The following is a 24025-nucleotide window of genomic DNA, read 5'->3' as shown; positions in this document are numbered from 1 at the left end:
AAGGGACAGGGTCAAAGGAGAAAATTGAATAAAGGGGGATAGCATAGGGAGGAGCAAAATATAGTTAGTCTTTCACAACATGAGTATTGTGGAAGGGTTTTACATAATGATACACATGTGGCCTATGTGGAATTGCTTGCCTTCTTAGAGAGGGTGGGTGCAGAGGGAAGAGGGGAGAAAATTTGGAACTCAAAGTTTTAAAAACAGATGTTCAAAAAAAGTTTTCGCATACAACTAGGTAATAAGATTTACAGGCAATGGGGCATAGAAATCTATCTTGCTCTGCAGGAAAGTAAGGGAAAAGGGGATGGTGGGGAGTGGGGTGACAGAAGGGAGGGCTGACTGGAGAATGGGGCAATCAGAATATATGCCATCTTGGAGTGGGCGTGGGGGAGGGTAGAAATGGGGAGAAAATTTGTAATTCAAACTCTTGTGAAAATCAGTGCTGACAACTTAAAATAATAAATAAATAAATAAATAAATGAAGTAAATAAATAAATAAAAATCATTACTTAGAGCATTATTATATGAGTATAAATTGTTTAATTTCTTCATTGGAAAACTGCCTGTTCATATCCCTTGCACATTTATCATTTGGGGAATGGATTGTATTCCTATAGATTTGAAAATGTCTAATTACTAATTGTGAATTTCCCTCCATCTTATTGTTACTATTTTCATTCTCAGTCTTCCTTTCTATGCTATCTTTGTTTCCTTATCTTTTGCATTTATCCTCTTATTCCTTATTTTACTCACCCCTCTAAAATTCCCTCATTTATCTTCTTCCCCCACCCTCCTAATCTTATTCAATACACCTTTTAAAAGATCCTTTACCCTGCTATCCCCATTTTCTGACATCTCTAGGAGTTCAGAAGACTTCTTAACCTCTTTGGCTGTACACTTTGCTTCGTCTTCAATCCAGATGAGAGTAAGATTCCAACATTACCAGCCCTCAACCACCACTCATTTCCTTTGTATTAGATTTTTATTTTATGACCCATTTTGTGATAATTGCTCCTCTTTACCTTTTCTTACCCAGTTTTGTTTTTCAGAATTACCCCATCATATACAACTCAGCCACAACCTTTCTTTCAAACTACCTCAGTAATGATAGCTGCTTAAAGAACAATGATAACATTTTCATATGTCACAAATAAACAGTTCACCCTTTATCGGTGCCTTATAATTGGTCTTTAATTACTTCCTTACATTTCTTCTGGATGATTTATATAAAATTTTCCCTTGAGTTCTGGTCTTTCTGTTATGAATACCTGAAAGTCTTTCAATTAATCAAATGACTATTTTTTTCCATTCAGAACTATATTCAACCTTTTTGGATTAGTTATTCTTAGACGTAACTAAAGGTCCTTTACTCTTTGAAATATAATGTTCCAAAGCCTATGGTTGCTTAGTGTAGTAGGTCTTGTGAAATCATCATTGTTTTCCCACACTATTTAATTTGGTTTTTTTTCTTGTTGTTTGCAATATTCTCTCTTTAGCCTTGGAAGCATCAAACTTGGCTATGACATTCCTGTAAGTTTTCTTCTTAGGATCTCTTTCAGGTGATGATTGGTGAATTTTTTCTATTTCTACTTTACTTTCTTGTTCTAGAACTTCAGAGCAACTTTCCTTAATTTCTTCTAATATTATATTCATATTTTTTTAATCATAACTTTCAGGTAGACTGACAATTCCTATATTTTCTGTCCTCAGTTTGTTCTCCAGATCATTTGTTTTTCTAATAAGATGTTTCAGATTCTCTTCTAGCTTTTCCTAAGTTTATTATTTCTCGATGTCTTAAGTATCATTCTATTTCACTTGCCTGATTTTAGTTTTGGAGGAGTTATTTTCTTTCTTAAGATTTTTGTATCTCCTTTTCTAAATGGCTAACTTGATTTTCATAATTTTTTGAATTGCTTTTTTTAAAATTTTTCCTTGTTCTCTTTTATTTGGTTTTTGAATTCTGTTTTTTTCATTTTCTTCCATAAGATTTTGTACATATGTTTCTAAATGGCTAACTTTCTATTCATAATTTTTTGAATTGCTGTTATTTTTTCTAATTTTTCCTCATTTTCTCTTACTGGATTTTTGTATTCCTTTTTGAGTCTTCTGAGATTACTTTTTGGGCTTATGATTACTTAACCTTACTTTACTAATTATTTAACCTTAATCTCAACCTGCTTTGGGATCTGAGTGGCTTTTTTATTTTTATTTTTTACCTCACTATCTTCCTTTCAATATGAGTCTAGATTTTCTTTTCACCAAAGAAGCTATTAACGGTCAGGTTCTTTTTCCTCTGCTTACTCAGTTTCATTTTTAATTTTTCTTATTTTATTTGTGTGGCTCATCATCATCGTTAAGTTTTAATTGCAAGTAGTGGGTAATATTGTCATAGGCCTCAGGTCTTTTTAACAATTGTTTTCTAAATCCTGTCCAGGGGCTTAATATCAGGGAATCCTCTCTTCCTCCCCTAAGTCCCAGGCACACTTTTCAGAAAATGTTCTAGCTCCCTGTGCTGCTGTACTCCTTTAGCCTATGTTTCCTTCTCCTTGCCCATAGCTGTGACAGAGCATCATGTCTAGTCAGCACCAGTAGATCTGACTTCTGGAATTAGCAGGGGGTCCCTCAATCTTTTCTTAGTCAGCCATCCATTGATCTTTAGATGAAGGTTTGTTAGGTAAAAGTCTGTGAGGTGAAAGTTCCTGAGGCTGTGAGATATAAATTCCTATGATGAAATTTCTTACGGCCATAAATGATGTGAGGGTTGAGGTAAAATTTATTGTACTTAGTCTGCTTCCTTCAGGGTCCACTATTTATTGATTCAGTGGAGTCAACCTAAAGATGTTTCTACTTTGCTCAGACCAAAACTCAGCCCCTGGAGTCTTCTCTGAGGTCCTCTCAAGAAGTTTTCAGGAGGACAACTGCTTTGTCCCTTTATTTTTCCTGCACTATGTTCACTTCTAGGTAATTTTCTGTCTGTTTATGGAGGAAATCTGAAGAGCCTGGAAATTTCTGCCCTACTCTGCCATCTTTCCAGAATGCTTTTCCAACTGAATTATTTTCAAAACCATGCTATGCAGTCTTTCTTTCAAAATTATTGCTTTTCTCCAAATAACTCATTTAGAAAGAATAACAATAGAGATTTCAGTCATCCAGAGAAGAGAATCCCAAAAAGAGACTCAGAAAAAACCCCCAAAAACTAAGGTATAAAAACCTTGGAGTCAGAAAATTTACAGAGAAACACAAACTGTAAGCACATTCAAAGAGGTATAAAGGAGTTCTGAATAAATTTGTACAAATCAATGTCACAGATGGATTGTAAAAAAATAAGTCTTTAGAAGAATAAACCTAAATCAAAAGTAACATAATAGATAAAAGGATGGTGGAGTAGCACTCTGTTGTGAAAAATCTTCACATAAGAAAAATGGGGGAATAATCTAGCAATGGGAGTATACTAAAGATGATCTAAACAGAAGGGTCTACAAAAGGATTGTAGAAATTGGATTATAAATCTGCGGAGGAAGCATGATATAGTAATTGTGTAGTAATTCAATTACCTAAAAGTCTTCTAAATCACTCTCTGCCAAATCCATCTACCAACAATCATTTAATAATTATCTACTATGTGCCAGTCACTGTGTGAGGTGTTGGAGATAACAGCACAATGAATGAAATAATCCCTACTTATAAAGCAAAGTAGATAATAAATTCTTCATTCACCTTAATGAAATTGCATTCTTCTAATGATGAGCTAGCCCTTCTCCAAGATGAAAGGATTATGGGTATATAATGCACAATTAGTCCAGCTGAAAGCGTGGCTGGCATTTTACATCAAGTGCATTTAAGTGTTGGGTTCCTCTGATCCCCCAAACCCAAGTGCACAAAACGGGACAGAAAGTATAGAAAACAAACACATGATGTCTTACAGGTGCCAGATAAGGCTCAAATCATCAGGTCAAAGAAAGAGGCAGCTAAGGACCACTGATTGATGTTGGAGTCTCATTTTTTCCTACCTGGATGTGGGAGTTTATCAGGGTTTGTGTCCTATGCTACACAATGGTGGAGTTGATGGTCTCCATGACAGCTGATTCTTCATGGGGGTACACTGTTGACAATCTGGAGGATGTCACCCTCTGTCTTATCCTGCTCATGCTCATGTTTTCTGCAAACTGTCTTAAACTGTTGTTTTCTTTTTTATAGTAAAAGCATATTCCCCTTGCATATTTGAGATATGAGATCCCTATCTGAGGAAGTCTATAAAAATATTTTCCCAATTTTCTGCTTTTCTCATCTTAGCAACATTTATTTTATTTGCACAACCTTTTTTATTTTAATATAATTGAAATTATCCATTTGCACCTACCTTTGCTCTCTATCTCTTGTTTATTCATAATTTTTTTTGCCTCTCATCACGTCTGATAAGTAATATGTTCCATGTTTTTCTAATTTTCTTTTAAAATCTACATATCTAGATCATGTATCCATTTTGACCTTAACTTGGCAAATATTGTAAGATACTGGTCTATTCCCAGTTTCTGTCATACTATTTTCCAGTTTTCCCAACAATTTTCACTAAATAAGGAATTATTATCCCAAAATCTTGCCTTTATACTTGTCAAATACAATGTTATTATATTTATTTACTTCTGTAAACTTCTTTAAACTCTATCTCCGTTCCCTTGGTCTACCTTTCTCTATCGTAGAAAATAGGAGATAGTTCTGACAATTAGTGCCTTATAGTTTAAGATCTGCTACTAATAAACTGACAAATCTGTATGAATGTTTTTTTAATAATTTTGTTTATATAGTTGCTGGGATAGTTTTTGCAGGTATACTCCTATGCATATTATACTGTCTAGAGTCATTTTAAATATATGACTTTCATGACTATATGGACTCTTTCTGAAATTTACATTAAATCCCTCCTTTTCTTTCTATGTCAATTTGCTAGAATCATGGCAGGAGGAAAGCAGATTAAATCTTTATCTTGTAAGCTAATACCCCTTAGTTACTATAATAAGATACAGATTTGGAAGATCAAAACTATTCAACCTGAAATTATGGTCACTTTAACATTCCAAACTACTAAAAAAGTGAGTATTTGGGCTTGTTATAAACCTGTTGTGTATAGAATGAGGTCCTTTATGTATCTCAGAGTATTATGCAAACAACTGTGTTTTCAACTATGTCCCAACTATGCTTCATCAGTTTGTGGGACCAAGGTATATAGCTACTAGTGAGGGTAAATCAGAAAATAATTTCAGTACAACCAGTCATCTTAGAAGAGAATAACTTATGGTCTATCTTGGGACATCCTAAGCTATTAGTTTTATTGGAGTAAGATAAGCATCTCTAAGGTAAATTCATCTGTGTGGCCATCAAAGTTAAGCAAAGAAGTAATCTACTTACAAGTCTCCAACTTCTGGGATAAGAACTCACAATGTGACAAAAACTGTTGTGAAAACTGGAAAATAGTATGGCAGAAATGAGGCATAGACCAATATTTCACCCTGTATACCAAGGGGAGGTTGAAAGGGATACATGATTTAGACAGAAAGTGTGATACCATAAAGCAAGTTAGGTGAGTAAGGAATAATTTACCTGTCAGATCTATGGAGACGGGAAGAATTTATGATGAAAGAAGAGATAGAGAATAGTATGAAATACAACATGGATAATTTTGATTACATTAAATTGAAAAGGTTTTACATGAATAAAACCAATGCAATCAAGATTAAAAGGAAAACAGAAGGACAGACAACAATTTTTTAGAGCCAGTGTTTCTGATGAAGGCCTCATTTCTAAAATATATAGAGAACTGAGTCCAATTTATTAGCATGCAAGTCATTCCCCAATTGATCAATGGTGAAAGGATATGAACATGCAGTTTTCAGATGAAGGATTCAAAGCTATCTATAATCCTATAAAATGCTCTAAATCGCTATTGATTAGAGAATTAAAATTCAAACAACTTGGAGATACCACTTTACACCTATCAAATTGCCTAATATGGCAGAAAATGAACATGATAAATGTTGGAGAATATGTGAAAAAATTGGAACACTAATGCATTGTTGGTGGAGTTATGGACTGATCCAACCATTCTGGAGAGGAATTTGAAACTATGGCTAAGGAGAAACCAAACATTGCATACCCCTTGATCCAGTAATATCACTACTAGTTCTGTATCCCAAAGAGATAATAAAAAAGCAGAAAGATCCTATATATCCAAAAGTATTCATAGCAGCTCCTGTGGTGGCAAAGAACTGGAAATTGAGGGAATACACATCGATACGGCAATGGCTGAACAGTTCTGGTATGTGATTGTGATGGAATACTATTGTACAATAAGAAATGATGAGCAGGATGCTCTCAGAAAAAAAACCCTGGAAAAACTTATATGAACTAATGTTGAGTGAAATGAGCAGAACCAGGAGAACATTGTACGTGGCAACAGCAACATTGTGTGATGATCAACTATGATAGATTTAGGTCTTCTCAGCAATATAATGATCTTAGACAATTCCAAAACATCCATAATGGAAAATGTTTTTCACATCCAAAGAAAGGACTATGGAGTCTGAATGCAGATCAAAGCATATTCTTTTCATTTGTTTTTTTCTTTCTTGTGGTTTTTCACTTTGTGCTGATTCTTCATTCACAATATGATTAAGAAGGAAGTATTCTTTTAAGAAACAATCCATTCAGAAATATTTGTAGTGGACAATGGAGTGCCTAGATGGATCATACTCCTCACTGATCCACAACTGCTGGAAGGCGGAAAGAGATGTCAGGATGGAGCCTAGAAACCAGACAGAATATTTGACCTCAGGTGGCACAATGATAATGTTTTCTTTGTGCTAGGGCTATAATCTTTTGGCAACCTGTCAGCAATGTCTAGGTACATGGTACCAGACAATACAGTACTGGCATACAAATCTTTACAGATGTCAACATCACACTTCATGATTAAGTTGAAGGTAGTTTCATGGATTGCACAGGATTCCATACCTAAGAAAGATGGTTGGAAGAGAGCTTCTGGGCATCAGAAACTCTTGTTGTCAATGGTGATAACCTGACCATCAGGGAGTTCATAGTTCTTTTCCAGAGAGGAGCTTAATTCATCAGTGGCCATTTACTGCTCAAAGTCTAGGGCAGTGTAATACAGTTTCTCCTTGATGTCATGCACAATTTCCCTCTCGGCTGTGGTCAGGATCTTCATAAGGTAGTCCATCAGATCATGGCCAGACAGATCTAGACAGTGGATGGTGTGGGGAAGGGCACAACCTTCATCGGTGGGCACAGTGTGGGTCACACCATTACCAGACTCCATCACAATACCAGTGATTTGATCAGAGGTGTACAGGGATAGCACAGTCTTTATGGCAATGTGCATGGCTGGGGTATTGAAGGTTTCACACATAATCTAAGTCATCTTTTCTCTGTTGGCTTTGAGGCTCAGGGGGGCTTTTGTGAGTAGCACAGGGTGCTCTTCAGGGGCCAGATAGACCTCATTGTAGAAAGTACGATGTCACATATCCATGTCATACCAGTTGGTGACAATACCATGTTCTGTGGGGTGCTTCAGGGTCAGAATACCTCTCTTGGTCTGGGCCTCATCCCCCATGAAGTTGTCTTTCTGGCCCATATCCACCATCACATCTTGATGTGTGGGGCACCCAGCAATGGAAGGGAAGACAGCCCAAGGGCTGTCGTCTCCTGCAAAGTCAGCTTTGCCCATCTCAGAGCCATTGTCAACAGCAAGAGCAGCTATAGCCATGGCAAACTTTGACGTGGAAAGTTTATACCATTAAGAGAGAGAGGAGGTGGTGCTGCACCTGGAGGCAGGGGGAGGCAAGTGCTTGCTGGGCAGAAGAGCTCACAGCTGAAACTGCTGTAATTTTAATGGACTTCAAAGTTATTAAGGCAAGAGAATGATGAGTCAGACAAGATGGCTTATTGAGCACGATCGCAGTCTACATCAAGAGCAGGGCACAGTGTGGCTAGAAGACTTCCAAGAGGTAAAAGAAATACCTGCATCCAAAGTTCAATGCAGTGAAAATAACCAAATGGGTAACCCAATGAACAATTAGCCTAATGTCAACTTTCTGGGACATTCAGCCAATTTAAGGAAATAAATCAACTCGATCAATGATTTAACTACTTTGATCCCTTCACACTCTGACCTCACTGTGATTGTTTCCATTTTATCCTGTATATATCTTGTATGTACAGAATTATTTGAAAGTTGTCTCCCCAATTTCATGTGCTTCAGACTGTGCTTCAATCCTTTTCCTGCTCTTTAATGTGAATGTACTAATCTCTGCATATGGGGTCATAGGCCTCAGATAGCATTAATATTGTACAAATCGAGAAGGGGGAAACTATCATAGGAAATCTTAATGAAGAAATTCCCTCAGCCTGTAAAGATTAGCGTCAGATGAGCAGAGGCAGAGTTTTCTGGAGCCCTGAGAAGCAAAGTGACTTGTCCAGGGTCACAGAGGTAGTCTATGTAGGAGGCCAAAATTAACCCCATGTCTTTCTGACACATATACCATCTCTCTATCCTCTCCCCCAGGGCGGCCTGAATTGTTATTGTGGCCATGGACTAATGTCAATTGCCAAATATCCATATTATTTGCAAATCTACTCAGTTCACTTTCCTTTAAAATAACGATGATAATAATGATAATTTATTTTGACTTCACCATAAATGGGCCACTGCTGGGAAGAGAAAGATATAAACAGCCTGGGGTGGAGGAGGGAGGGTTGAATGAATGAATGATGACCCAAATGGGGTTAGGGTGACTGGAAACATTAAATGGCATTTAGATTTTTGTACAGACCTTCAAATCAATCCTCTTTTCATATAGCTCCTTTTCACAAATGGTGAAATCTTGACCAAGTAGAGACTGGGGGACAAACTGTCCCACTTTCACCAGAACCTCATCATAATTAGGCAGCATCCTATAGTTCATGATATCATATTTTGCCGCAGGATTCTTTTCCTCATCCAGAACCACCTGGTCCCCAGCAGTGTTGTTAAAGGAAATATTCCTCAGAGGTAAGTGAAGCTAGATGGAGAAAGAATTGAGTCACTCTCTTATGTCCAGAGGCAGGGAAAAACAGGACCAAGGTCAATGGTCCAGGCAGGAAACCTAGTAGCACATTCATTTATCCATTGACTCAATTGTTCATTTGCTCATAAAACAAACATTTTCTAAGCACAGTCTTTACACAAAGAATCATTGCAGGTGTGGAAGCCTCAAGGCCCGAGGGTTGTGTTACTGTTATAGAATTCATTTTCAAAAGTTCTTCTTTTTACCAGGATTTATATAAGAAGGAAACTCAAAAAATGATCCTGAATGAAATTGCTACCATCCTTCTTCCGCTGCCTTGAACACATTAAATGCTTGCTTGGGAGTTAGATGAGATAACCCATGTAAAGTACTTGGCAAACTTTAGAGTCTTATGTAAATGTTAGCAACTACTACTACTACTGCTGCTGCTGCTGCTGCTGCTGCTGCTGCTGCTGCTACTAGTACTGCTGCTACTCCTCCTCCTCCTCCTCCTCCTACTACTACTACTGCTACTACTGCTACTAGTACTACTACAACTTTAAAAACTAAATTAAATCACATCCCAGATTATTAATCAATTTGTTGATAGTGATGGGGTCCAGGTGAATGGGCAAAGTTGAAACTGGTTGAACCTTTCTCATTCTAAGTCCCTGATCACTCATATTAACCAGGGCTCACTCCCATACCAAGTAGTGTGAAGCAGTCCTGGTTCTCACTCCTATGAGCAGTGTGTGCCTCTCAGCTCATTCGGCCTATAATGAGAATGAGGCATGGAGAACACTAATAGAAATGATGATCACCACATACCTGAGAACATAATCTTCAGAAGCTGCTGGCCAAATGAAGCATTGTGCTCATTGGCCTCCTGTCAATGAGACTCTGCATGCTTAGCTATATTGGATTGCAGATACATAGTTACTGCTCCCACACATGGAACCTTTCTGGCTTTTGTGTGCAGTCATGTGCAACTCTTTGTTACCCCAGGGAGTTTTCTTGACAAAAGGGCTGGAGTGATTCGCCATTTCCTTCTCCATCTTGTTTTTATAAATGAAGAACTGAGGCAAACAGGGTTAAATGACTTGGCCAGGGTCACACAGCTAGCAAGCATCTGAGGCTGGATTTGAACTCATAACCATAAGTCTTCTTGATTCCAAGCCCAGTGCTCTATGCACTATGTCAACTAGTGGACACTTACTACATCTAGGGCACTTTAATTTAGATAGCTACAGGGATGGTGAGCAGGGCCAACAGGGAGAAATCTAACACATCCTGTCCAAGCATTATGTCAGAATAGATATGATCATGGTACATGGTTCCCAAGAAGAAAGACAGAGAAAAAAGGGAGAAAATACCATTTTAAAGGAAAACAACATTGAATGATGTCAGATGTCACAATATTTGTCAATGCAACGACCAATCTTGATTTCAGAGGACTAATTAGCACACTTTTCTTGTCATAGTAGCAGTGGACTAATGGGATAAAATGAAACAAACATTGTCAGATGTGGTCAATGCATCATTTTATTTTGATTATGATTTTTTCTAATGAGGTGATAGTCTACTAGAGAAGGATTATATGGATACATATTTTAAATATCATTAAAACTTTTTTTAAAAAAAAGAACAAAATTAAGATTTTTAAAAAATTGTCACAACAAATTTTACTCCAGCTTGGGACTGGGGCAGTGAATGAGACTCTTCTAAAACCAGGTTTTAAACATTTTTTCATGGTCCTTTTTTTGCAGAAAGGTGAAGCCTAAAGATCTCTTTTTAAAACCATGTTACTTTGTTTTTCATCATTAATGGAAAAATTCTAAATTTCAATTAGAAGTTATTGAAAATAAAGACATAATTTTTTCCCTTTGAAATTCACAGACCTTTTGAAATCTGTCTATGGACCTCTTGGGTGGCAGTATCTAATAGTAGACCCCAGGTTACAACCCATGCTCTAAAATGAGGACTCTAATTCACCATGAAATTAAAGCTGAGGCTACCATCATGTCTCTCAAAAAAGAGTGATTTCTTCTAAACCTGCTTTTCTTGTCCATCATGGGTTGCCACTGAGAAGTTTTTTCTGTATAAGGCCTTATTATAAAGCACATAGAATGAGAAAAAAGGGAGAATTAGCCCCCAAAATTGGAAGTAGAACTTTATAAAGAGGGCATTTATGTTTCATCATGTTCCTGCATCTAACAATCTGGTCACTGTTCCTTAAGAACGAATTTGGCATGCATTCTACATTGGATTCAAAGCACTCTCCTAGGCACGAGGCTTGAGAAAATCTTTTTTGTTGTTCTGAGAGGAAGGCTTAGTCCTTTAGAAAGAATGGGTACAAAATAGTGCTTTGCAGTTACGGGTAAGCCCTCAGTATCATGGTGTATCCATAAAGAAAAAACTCTTAAGGCTTCCAAAGAAAGCCAAACTAAGAAAATAAAGTGAAACAAGGAATGTACATCTGCAAGTCTGTAACATGCCAAGTAAAAGTAAGAGAAATGTCAATGCCAAGGAAAGTAGCAAACCAGGAATGTCCACTTGTTAGCCTGGGGATACCAATGGACCTCACCTCAGGAATAGGGGGCATTACCTGCCATGGTTGAGGCATCAAGCTCATTTCATTTATCACAGATCCCATTTCTGATCTGGTCTGGAGCATTTCATGAAGAGCCCAGGCCACAGAATACACAGCATTGTAGAGTGAGTAACTGAGGCTAGACATGGTCATATCAAAATAGTGCAATGGCAGCATTTCCAAGGAAGCATTCAGTGAACAGTCCTCTTGCTCCAGTTTGGTTGGCTCATTTGGACACTCAAATGCTGAAACCCAAAACCTCTTAAGGAAAATATCTCCTGGGTACTTGGTTGGGGTGACCGTTCTGAGAAAGGCTTTGAAACCAGGAATCTCACTTGTCTGGTGTGAAAATATGAGAGCTCCATGAAAAGTTTCACCATCATGATTGTAGGGTCTCATGGTAACATCCCAGTGTGATGTGATAATCCACACCTTCCACAGTCCAAATACAGGTGCCAGAGAATATCTCAGGTTCATCAGTGAGTCTGTATCACCATGGATGATTATCACCATGGCTGATGATGCCGCAATTCTTGGCATAAAACCTTCCACAGATTCAGCATGGCGTCTCTCACTGACAGGGATCTTCTCTGTGAAGGCCACACAGGCTTTGTTTCTTCTCATCTCTTCACCCATGTCCCAGAGAAACTTCTCACCTCTCATGTCATTGGTGACAACCAGTCCCACCCAAGTCCAGCCAAAATGTAACAGCAGCTGGACAACACCCAGGTGCAGGGAGGAGTCCTGAGGGGCCATCTGGTAGAGGGAAGGAAACTGGGCCTTGTCACTCAGGGAAGGATCAAATGGGCCATAACTTAACTGGATGGGAAAGAAAGATGGTTCTCACTGGGCTATCTGAAAGTGATACTGAGGCATAGCTAAAAATCTCAACATATTACCTAATCTAGTTAGCTTCATTAAGGAAAAAATAGAGTGGGCTGCTTTAGGTGACTATTTGCATGGGGTGGGGAACATTTGAACCACTCTAAGATTAAGTCGGCTGAAAGCCAATGGGTGGAAGCCAGAATACTCTGATGCTACTGGTTTTAAATCCTTCAGTGCCTTGAACCCTCTGTGACTTCTCTCCCAAATTGTTCAGGATTTCTCCTGAGTCTGTCATCGTTTAGCCCCAAAGCAATTTCCTGGGTAAAACTGACACATTACTACTATCTATAAGAGATTGTGGTAGTTTAAGAAGTGAGTCTTTCTTCAAGCAAAGTGGAATTCCAGCAGAATGGTGCTGCTAAGATCAAAGTGCTTGGTGAATAAATATGTGCCTGCATGTATGAGTTAGCTAGGTTTTACATTAGATAGAACACTAGGCCTTGAGTCAGGAAGATCAAAATTCAAATCCAGTGTCAGAAATTTACTCGCTGTGCATCCCTGGACAAGTCACTTAATCACTGTCTGCCTCAACTGAAAAATGGGCACAGTAATAGCACCTGATCTCCAGTGTTGCTGCATGAATGAAATACGCTATTTCACAATACCCAAGGCTTTATTTCACTGCTATTGATCGATTTGAATAGAAATGAGAATATTTATTTCAATTATGCTTGCAACATTGATGACTCTTTTTGAAAAAAAAATAGAGTTTTTAGGAATAGAGACCTGTTCAATCATTTGAGTAAAGAACATCCTTCTACCAATGCAAGTGAGCATCTTTTCTGTGACATTTAGGTTTAGAAGAACCTAGCAAAGGCAGGGAATTTGCGACCTTGAGGCCACAAGTGGCCTAGGAGGTCCTTGGGTGCAGCCTTTTGACTGAGTCCAAATTTTAAAGAACAAATCCTTTCGTTAAGGGGGTTCATTCTATGAGGTTTAGATTCTGTCAAAGGGGAGGACTTGAGGACCCCAAGGGACATATGTGACCTAGAGGCCACAGGTTCCTCACCCCTGGAGATCAATGAGCACTTAAGTGATTTACCCAAAGGAATGTATCAATCTTTTGCCCAGGCCTTGGGCTCGCTCTACTGTCCCCCATTCACACTGGCATGCCAGACTTTCAGAGGACGATTGGATACTTCTCACCTCAGGTTTCTAAGGGTAAATGTGAGAGACTGGGAATGTCTTCCTCATGTTATTACACATTAGTCCCTAGCATGAGCCTTTCTCTCCCCCCATCCCATGGAATATCAGTTAATATAAATTAGTAAGCCAGAATTCATTAGCTGTTAGAAATAATTATTTAGTAAGGTCATATAAGAGGAATAGTTGGTTCAAACATTCCTCCCAAGAGTTCACAAAGAGCAAGGAATTACATAGCCATTAAGACTAAAAGTAAGAGTTCACAGAAGTCATTTAAATTCTCTGAATCTCAGATTTTGTTGTCTTTAAAATTAGAAAATCAGGTTATGTTGTTAGTGAAGGCTCTCCCAGGTCTAAAAAGTAAGTGACTAAAATCTGTTCTGTAAAAGGACTACAGTCTTTCCCCATGTCTCATGTGGTTATGATGTGGAAGAAAACCTGAAGTTACTGAGGACATGCCAGCAGAGTTCAAATGGAAAGATGAGACCTGGCAAGCAGCCTGACTGAACTGGAATAAATCCCTGAAAGTTAGCCACCAGGTGAAGCATTTTTTTGAAAATAACTCCTAAACACCTGCAACACTAAAATCTGGGGAAGGAAGCGTATTAGGATTAGCCTGTCATGCTGTCTTCTAAGCCTTATTGAGGTACTAATTCCATTTTGCCACACCAGCTCAGATAGATTGCTGGATTTGGAGTCAGAAAGCCCTCAGTTCAAACTCAATACTCAACAGTTATGCGGCATCTAGGTGGCATCGTGGATAGACTGTTGAGCTTGAAGGCAGGAAGACCTGAGTTCAAAGGCAAACTTAGTCAGTTATTAGCTATGCGACCCTGGTTAAGGAACTCAATTCTTCTGTGCTAAAATTTCTTCAACAGGAAAAGGGAGATTAATAAATAGCACCTACCTCCTAGGGTGGTTCTAAGGGTCAAATTATATTGTATTTGTAAAGTCCTTAGCAGTGTGTGGCATATAGGAGACACACAGTTCACTTCACCTCAAAAGGAGGGCAAGAGATGGTAGATTCAAGATTCCCTACCTGTGGTATTCTGTAGAGCTCCAGAAGTGTCCCCATCTGGACTGAAAGAGCAGATGTGGCTCCTCCAACAACAGCAATGGACTTGTCTTTCTTCTGACAACTATAATTAGGGGTGGTCTGATCCTTTCCAGAAAGCCACCTCAGGGAGCTCTCCAATGTCCTGGCATCACTATGGTAGGTATTGTAAATGTGAAATCCCAGGGTAGTATTAGGTAGCAGCCAGGGGTCCTTGTTGATCTCCTCCACAGCAAACATCAGGGCCAGAACCTGCTGGTAATTTTTGTGTAGCCACCTGCAGGGAGTGGGGAGAAGATCAGAAGCTATTAACAAGCCCAGTCTTGAAGAGACAAATCCAGACATGCTGAATTTAGATCATAGGGCCCAGGGCCCAGGCAGCTTGGTCTATGGATCCAAACACCTTGTTTTCACATGACCTGCTCCTCTGTACTGTTCCTCTGTCTTAAAGTCGGAGTGAGAGTGACGGAGGAGGAAATTCTCCAGAATTCCTAACCAGGATGATAACCTGTAACGCTATCTCTGCTCACCTCTAGCTCCTGGAACTCTTTGCCTTCCTTCGTGATTCGGCTCAAATATCTCCTTCTGGAAGATGCCTTGGAAGTCCCCTCATGGTTAGTGCCTTTCCTTTGAGATTATCTCCCATTACAACACATATGTTTTGCATTTACATGAGTATTTGAATGTTAGATTGCCCATTAGAATATCAGCTCCATAAGGGCATGGACTATATTTTTTGCCTTCCTTTGAATCTCTAACACTTAGCAGTGTCTGACATTCAGTAAACACTTAATAAGTGATTGTTGACTGACTCCCTGAACTGAGTCACTCATCATTTCATTCAATAAATGTGTACTGACCAGTTACTGTATGAAATACACTGTGTAAATAAGAGTGGTTTCCTGCCCACAGTCTCATAATCTCATCTAGCAGATACCATTCTCAGGCACATTTACAGTACTACACATGCTAGCAGTTCAAGGAAGAGAGATGTACCCTCTGGCTCAGTGTCTTCTGTCAAGAGGCCATATTTACCCTTTATGGGAAATCATACAAGGGAGGAGCTGAGCCATTGACAATGTATTTATTCCTATCTCATGATTTCCTGGTTTATTCCACAGAGTGTCTTTCGCAGTTTTATCCTTTGAGGGAAACTCTAAAAGGGGCTGAGTCTAGAAGGTGGCAAAGACCCAACTAGAGAGAGCATGCTCCCTGAGCCCAGCAAGGCTAGGATCTCTTGTTGTGCTCTTCAGTCTATCTGTAGCCTCAGTTTCTTGGATTTCTTCCTATGCACCAGAATCACTTTCATATAGCCCAGTGAGACCTACATTTCTTGGGATCATCTTTTCTTGTATTGTTCACTTAGAACCCATGCCTGACCCAATGCCCAATTCTTTTCCTGGATACCTGCCATGGAACATGCTTCTGGCTAGTGTTTGCTCTTCACTTCTGCTGGATGTTATCGGAATGGGCATCTAGTTTGAACAGGGCATTCCTTACTTCTGGCCCTTTATTACAGAGAGATAACTGTTGACACTAGCCTATCCATGCCAGGCCAGTGTTTACTATAGCTTCTACAACAGAAAATTCTTGGTCTCTGCACATTTTGCAATCTCCCTCTTTCACCCCCTCTTCCTTTCCTTTCAGCCCCAGAGAGAGGCCAGACAAATGTCTTATGTACTGTTAGCTAGGTCTAGAGAAAGAGAAATGAAGAGGCATACTTTTTTTTTTTTTTTTACAGAGGTCAGGTCCAGAGTTCCAATGAGCCCCTGAGGGAAGGGGCGGGGATATTGTAAATGTTCAAGATGTTTAATGGCTCGGATGACATCGTTGTGGGAAGGCACTTACCTGAGCCCCTCACCTCTATGTTTCACAAGCCACTAGAGAGATAGAAAGATTTTCTGAATAATCTGAATAATCCAATCTGAAATTCTATGTAACAAACACTTACCAGCTTTTGTAGTGTCTTGGAGAAAGCCAATGTCATGCAATTTATCCTGCATTTCTTGTCCTATCCATTGATTTTTCAGTGTAGACACACTTTCATCACCAACAGTCATTCTGGTTCATACTGGATGCCTCAGAGTCTTCCCAGACTTTCACATCAGAACCACAGCCAGTGTCTCAAACACCACAAGTGCCAAACCTGTCCAGCCTATCACATAAAACCCTAACAGGTTCATTCTAATTTAAGGACAAGTTGTAGCTCTAAGAATTTAAATCCAGAGAGGTTCTATTCACCAAGTTCCAGAAGACTAGGGCTCGTTTGTACCTAAACATAAAATCGTGGCAGTCAAGGGAACCCAGAAGTCATTTTTATTTTTATTTTTTTACTACTTTCAACTATGTCACTTTGAAGTGAAACAGAACAATCATATCTCTCATCTCCATGACAGCCTTTTAGTCATTTTATGGCATGGCATTTAGACTCTTCTCTATCCTGGTTGTCCTACTCAAGAAATTTTGCAGTTAAAAATGTCCTTTTTTAAATAGTGGCATCCAGACCTAAACATCACATTTTATTTTATTTTATTTTATTTCATTTTATTTTATGGGTAATTCAAATCAACTTTACTCAGGAAATTAGCAAACATAGATGACCTGAGAGGAACCAGTTTTAGGTGAGGGTCTGCCTCCAGGGCTCAGTTTTATCTGCCTGTGTGAGAAAGCCTGAAACCTGTTGAAGTCTTCCTTAAGGGAAGGGCAAAGCCAAGGCCTGGTTGAAATGACCCAAGAGACCTCAAGCAAGGAAATCTGCAGATCAGGGGTCTGGTTACTGGCTCTTACAGTCTCCAGTCTGGTCATTGGCTGTCTTCACCTTCAGCTCTGTCTGCAACTCTTCATCTGCATCTAGGACCCGCTTTGGCTTTTGGTAATTGATGATCAGAGTTCAGTTGGCCCTGGCAAAGTTCAATGCAGAACTATTTGGGAGAAGTTGGGATCAGTCTGTGTCAGGAACAGAGAATTTCTTGTAGTACTTTTTGTACTTCATGGTCCAGACAATAAGGCAGCACTTTGGTCCACAGTGACACTGTAACATCTTTAGGGTAGGGAAGATTAAGAATGCACCACTGAAAGCTCATTTTTGTGTCCTTCCATATGAAGATAAGATTAGATAGTAGTTCACTGGTGTTTACATCATGCTCTTCAGCCATCTCCTTTTCATCAGGTAGTGGTAATGTATTTTCCTCTTTCTGTTGCTCCTTGAGAGTAGGATAGGTATGACTCAAGGACAGCCAACAGCTCCTGAAACCATCTTCCTGATGCTGACCAAGATGGGGCCAGGAGCCCTCACCACTCTGAGATGCCTGGCACTGCATGGCCTGGCCTGCTCCCCCAACATCATATTTTTAATTCAATATGACCATGTCACAGTACATTAAGACCATCACCTTCCTAGTCCTGGGTGCTAAAACTCTCTTAATGTGGCCTAACATTGTATTATCCTCTTTGACTTCCATATTACATTTTAATTTACCATCTTATTCACATTAAATTGGAAAAACAAATAAAAAGAATAAGGATCAATGCTTGCAAGACTGTGGAGTGACAGGAACATGCAATTATTGCTGGGAGATTTTCAAACTAGTAGAACCTTCTGAGAAAATAATGTTACTAGTATGTAACAAATTAACCAAAGTGGTCATAGTCTTTGACCCAAAATCCTAGTGTTTAGAATATATTCAGAAAATGTAATAAAAAAAGAAAACAAAGAAGTGGATTTGTTCATAGCAACATTATTTATACTTGAAAATAAAAAAAAGACCCAAGAAGCCATCTAAATGTCCAACAATAGGGAATGGTTACATACATTAGAGATGCTTTGATAGAACAGAGTCATCATGGTCTTGTGGAGTGGTATCAAACTCAAATAGAAATGGGGGCCACTAAACCGTGTGTAAGGAATCCTACAAGTTACATGTTGAGTTAGAAAACCATATATTATTTGTATCTTGTTTTATTTATCTTCTTAATGATTTCCCCAATATAGTTTTATCTGTTTTGTGTGGCAATCAGCAGTATGGGCCAACTGTGGCCTTTGGGCCATGGGTTTAACACCTCCAGTATAGTGCATAGAAAACTGGCTTCCAAATAAAGATAGCCTGGCTCAATCCTGCCTGTGATTCATAATGTCTGTGTAACTCTGAGCAAGTCAGTTAACATGTTCAGTGTGCCCAGGGAATTCTCTAAGAGTGTAAGAAACAGAACACCTGTTGATCTACACCAGTGGATTGAATTTTCTCATTTGGAATTCATTATGCTGTTAAATTTATATAATACACACACAGATATATGTACACATAGACATGTGTATATATTTCTATCTTCATGTGTTTGTATACATATAACATACTACATATATACATATATTAATATTGTAAGATAATATAAACAAGGAAGTATTAAAAAGCATCAAATAACCCATAAAATATTGTAAAAGAAAAAAGCAGAATGAGAATAATAATATATACACTAAGTACAATCATAAAGTAATAGAAAATGAATGGAGAAATGAGGAATGAATCCTGATGGCAACTTAGAGCAACGGACTGAACGCTTATTTTGACATTTTGGGGAAGCATTGAAATTTAGTTATTTAAATATGAGAAATTATAAATTAATTTTAATTCTTGTACTGTTGTTTAATATTAAATTTATTCCAAAACATTGTCAGCAGTTGAGACAATTTCCAACAGACTTACATAAATGCAACCAGGAATAAATACAGTCAATTCTAAAATTTGAATAAATTTAATGAATAAATGAAGACATAAATATGGAGAGGGTAAAGAAAGTGATGGAAAAACCCAAGCCATATTGCTGGAACAGGGGGATAAAAGGAGGGGTACCAATTAATTTCTACTAATCAGATGCAGATGGCCTTATTTTTAGGATGTTCTGGTGTCAGGAAGTCACAGTTTGGAGTTAGGAAGACCTGAGTTTGAGTCCTGCATTTGAGACATTACCATGTGCAACCCCGGCTTAATTAGCATCTGTCACAGAGGCTAGAGATGCTGCTACTGTATCTTTAAGGAACAACAGACTGTTGAGAGACTGGCAGTTTAAGTGTATGTCTGGAGAGACTGTTACCTGCTGTGGTGGAAGAGAGACTGGGTGAGGTGCACAGAAAAAGAGGATGAAGTGAGCTTTTGTCCTGAAAAGCCATTTAAATCATACCCTGTGATGAAAAGTTTTATAGAGAATTTTTGAAAACCTTTAGTTGTTATTCTGAGAACAGTCAATGCTGAGTGTATGTTCACATAATAGAGAAGACAGAGACTACAGTGATGTGACAAATGTGGCTTTGACTATGATTGTTCTCATAAGTGATAAAATAAATAATTATTTATAACATCGTATTAATTTGTTACACTCTTACTAAATATTATTTTTTATTTAAGCCTAGGAATAGGCAGTTTGAGAGTACACACACACACACACACACACACACACACACAGATACACCACACATGTCTAACATAATGTATAAGCATTTATACACATCCATATATGTGTTGGTTGGTTGGTTGTTGTCCTTCATTCTCGAAGAGGACCAAAATGACACAAGTTTCATTGTGATTGACTGTGGCTGATGAGTATGAGCTTGGAATGCTCTATCACAGGTCAGGCACAAATAGGCCATTTGAACATTTGGGATGGACACTACAAATTTGTGTAACCTGCATTTCCTTTGAGCTGTTTCAATTCTGCTTTACTCATAGAGCACAGCACCTTCTCTGATGTGGGCACGCCGTGCTATGCAGTCCTGTGCCTGTGTCTCCTGTGTCACATGATCAGTTCCAAAGTTCTTGAGGGAGACCTTGAGAGTGTTCTTGTATCACCTCTTCTGAACACCATGTAAACGCTTGCCCTGTAAGAGTTCTTCATAAAACAATCTTTTTGGCAAGCATATGTTTTGCATTCGAACAATGTGGCCAGCCCATCAGTGTTGCACTCTCTGAAGCAGAGTGTATATATATACACACATACACCCCCACATATAAAAATGTATATTGGAAGTTAGAGAGATAAAAAGAGGGAGGAATGAACTGCTTCGGAGAAATAATTTATTAGTTTATTATATAAATTAAATAATATTTAATAAACTGGTGTAAGGATTCAGATCCAATTAGTGAATTAAGGAAAAGCTATAATTTTAGTAACTGGTAAAAAAAATATCCAGACACACATTTCAATCACCTTAAAACTCAGGATTTCTAGAATGGTTAAGGCACCAAGTCAAGGAGGGCAGCTAGGTGACACAGTGGATAGAGTGCTGGGCCTGGAGTCAGGGAGACTCATCTTCCTAAATTCAAATCTTTCTATATGTCATCATCTCTGATGAGGAAGCTGTGGGCCAGCAAGGTGAAGTGCTTGGTCAAAATCATCCAAGTAATAAGAATCAGAGGCACATTTTGAACCCAGGTCCTCTGATTTTTGAGCCAATATGCTTCCCCAAGCAGCCTTCTTGGAATAGACTTTGACCATCCATCTCTGATGATCCTGTTTGCTTGCACACAGGGAGGATCCTTGTATAGAAAAGTGTTTGTGAATCTCATTTGGGGAGCACAAATGACAAGAAAACGTTTCAGTGACCAGTTTCCTTGGTTGTGTCCATCAGTACATACACACCCAACCCATCTTCTAAGTTTCATTGGCGATAAAGAAGAACCTTATGGGACAACCAATCCACCCTGACCAGTGGAGGACTCTGCACATGCATTCTCTAATGATTTGGGAGAGCAGCCTCTTTCATTTCATCATCTAAGTGAAAGAAGACACATAACTCCACTATTGCTCACCCTCAGCTGTTATTCACAGCCTACATTTATTCAGCATTTGTTAAGCACCATGGTATCCTGGAAAGGGCACTGGTCTCAGCAACAGAAAAGTGTCTCTAGCCAGGATTTCTTGGAGCTTCAGTTTTCTCATCTGTTAAATATACATAATAATAAACAGGCTGCCTGCCCTACAGGGAATGCTTAGTTCTCCTGGGTGTGCAGGTGCACACAGGACACACACGCACACACAGACATGCACACACACACACGCAAGCAATTCTGGGCTCTCCACTTTTCTGGGTAGATTCAATGCAGAATAAGAGATTCAAATACTAAAATACAGGATTCCTTTACTTGGTTGCATCCAATAATGTGGCATACTTGCTCATTCCCTGGTATGGGGGCCCATACCAATACCTTTCTTCACAGAATAAAAAATACATTTATATGGCACTTCAGGGTTTTTTAAAGCTTTATATAAATTATACCATTGATGATCACAATTCTCTAGGAGACAGCTATTATAGTCTCATTTTCACAGGAGGAAACTGGGCCTCAGCAAGTTGAAGGGACCATAAAATGACATTGCAACCTTAAAGTGCTATATGGGAGCAACTGGACCCAGATGGCTCTGGAGGGGAAAGTGAGGCTGGTGACCTTGCACAGGCCTCCCTCACTCAAAGTCACCTGCGAGTCATGTCATCATTTCCCTGATGTCATGGTCATCTTCAAAAATGAAGGCCACCACACAACAATACTGCCATTTTTTTTATTACTGTTACTCAGAATCACACATAACAATTGCCTGAGGATAGATTTGAACTCAGATCATCCTTCCTGTAAGGCCAACAATGAAGAAAGTGATGCTGCTGCTTCTACTGATAGCTAGCCTCTTGCTCGGGTTCCCATTGTGTCAGGATCTTCCTCTATCTTGTTCAGCACAGACAGCATGGCACTCAGAGCAGGGTAGAGGGATGGACCTTGTCCCAGGCAATGAGTTAAAGGACACGATCTGCCTGCTTCTTGGACTTGAAGGGCCTTAGCAAAGATTCAAATGGCAGTAAGGCAGCCCCTCCTAATTCCTAAGTGAGGAAAACGATTTTTTTAGATGTGTTCTGGCAAGATGGTGGAATCGGTCAGAAATTTCCAGGCTCTCCAGGTTTCTGCCCTAAACTGACCGAAAATTACCATGAAATGAGTACAGAGCTCAGAAATACAGGAGTAAAGCTGTTGTCCTCGTAAGACAACTGGAGAGGACCTGAATAAAGACAGGACCTCCAGGGGCAGAGGTTTGGCCTGTGGGAAGTATAACCACCAGGTAAATTCCATTGATTCAGTTTATGGTAGAACCTGAGGGAAGCGGACCAGGTCTCCAGAAATTTCACTTCAGAAACTTTTACCTCACAGCCTCAGGAACTTTCACCTAGAGAGCTATTACCTCATAAACTTTCATCTAAGGAATAGCAGACTGCTAAGTGGGGAAAGATTGAAAGACCTCCCCTCCACTCCCCACTCACTGTTTCCAGAAGCCAGGCCTAGTGGTGCCGATCAGGAGAGATGCCAAAAATGTGCCTGTGGGCAAGGAGCCACTGCTCCTTACTGGCACAAGCCCAGTAAGTGTACTTCCAGGAGAAAGAACATGAGACAGCATGAATGGGGCCCTAACTGGGGTTTAGGGGAGGAGGAGAGGAGCTCCTGAGATTGAGCTCCTGGAAGGAATTCAGAAAACAACAGTAAGGAGGATCTGAAGCCTAGGGAAACATTGTTTACAGATATTAAGGACAGAACAAAGGCTGAGAAAGATAGAAGAAGAGATACAGACAAGAGGATAGGGAAAGTCCCCAGGAGAGGGGAGTGAATACTCAGGCTTGCTCCTGTATTTCCTAAAATGAAAGCCCAGGTACCTATCCACTTACTGGTGTACATTACAGGCCTTGTGTGGATGCTCAGCTCCTGTGAAACTCTTCACTGCCATTAAATACAGGGGGAAAAACCCACCAATGACCAGGTCTCCATCTCTGTGGACTCGTGGATTGATTTGGTCAAAGCAGGGGAACTTTTCTTCCCTGGCTGAAGAAGAAGGTATGTTCAGGAGAAAGAAGAGGGCCTTTAGAAGGTACATGGGGGCCTGTGTCCTGAGCAGTGCCCCAAACTCTGAGCCTGAGAGCAGGCAAGACATCCACAGCCACTGCTTGAGTTATACTTCAGTGGGAAAATTGTTCTGTTTCTGATAGGTACCTTCTCTGGACAGAAGCCCAGACACTGATCTGTCCCTGACACTGGAGTAAACAGAATTGAAGTCCAGCTCCTGACCAGGAGCCAAACTGCAGGAACCAAGTGCCATTTATAATCTTAGGGAACATGGAAGGGGATATGGTCCCTGGTTGGTGAAGGTGCATGTGTGGAGAAGGAGCTCTAGGGAGTATTCCCGCCCAGGATTCTGCACCTGCATCTTATCCTCCAAGGGAAAACTCAAAGATGTTTGGACATCTTCCTCTCCCTTCTCAGCAAA

General features: G+C 39.4%; 1 protein-coding gene and 1 pseudogene across 1 annotated transcript in view; both read right to left on the bottom strand.

Annotated features, from left to right (window-relative positions):
- Window positions 1-23635, bottom strand: part of LOC118836269 (vomeronasal type-2 receptor 26-like) — a 49847-nt gene extending 26212 nt beyond the window's left edge. The window contains exons 1-4 of the mRNA XM_036743601.1: window positions 23430-23635; window positions 14717-15008; window positions 11665-12468; window positions 8847-9074 (exon numbers count right to left, since the gene is read on the bottom strand). Coding sequence (XP_036599496.1) covers window positions 8847-9074; window positions 11665-12468; window positions 14717-15008; window positions 23430-23635 — 1530 coding nt within the window. The remainder of the gene's footprint in view (window positions 1-8846; window positions 9075-11664; window positions 12469-14716; window positions 15009-23429) is intronic.
- On the bottom strand, window positions 6705-7768 carry LOC118838645 (annotated as a pseudogene).
- Window positions 23636-24025: the final 390 nt, after the last annotated feature.

Source organism: Trichosurus vulpecula, chromosome 2 (assembly GCF_011100635.1).
Source record: "Trichosurus vulpecula isolate mTriVul1 chromosome 2, mTriVul1.pri, whole genome shotgun sequence".
In the NCBI taxonomy this organism is placed as follows: domain Eukaryota; kingdom Metazoa; phylum Chordata; class Mammalia; order Diprotodontia; family Phalangeridae; genus Trichosurus; species Trichosurus vulpecula.
Note: the sequence above shows the minus strand (reverse complement) of the source record. Positions and strands in the feature narration are given on the sequence as shown.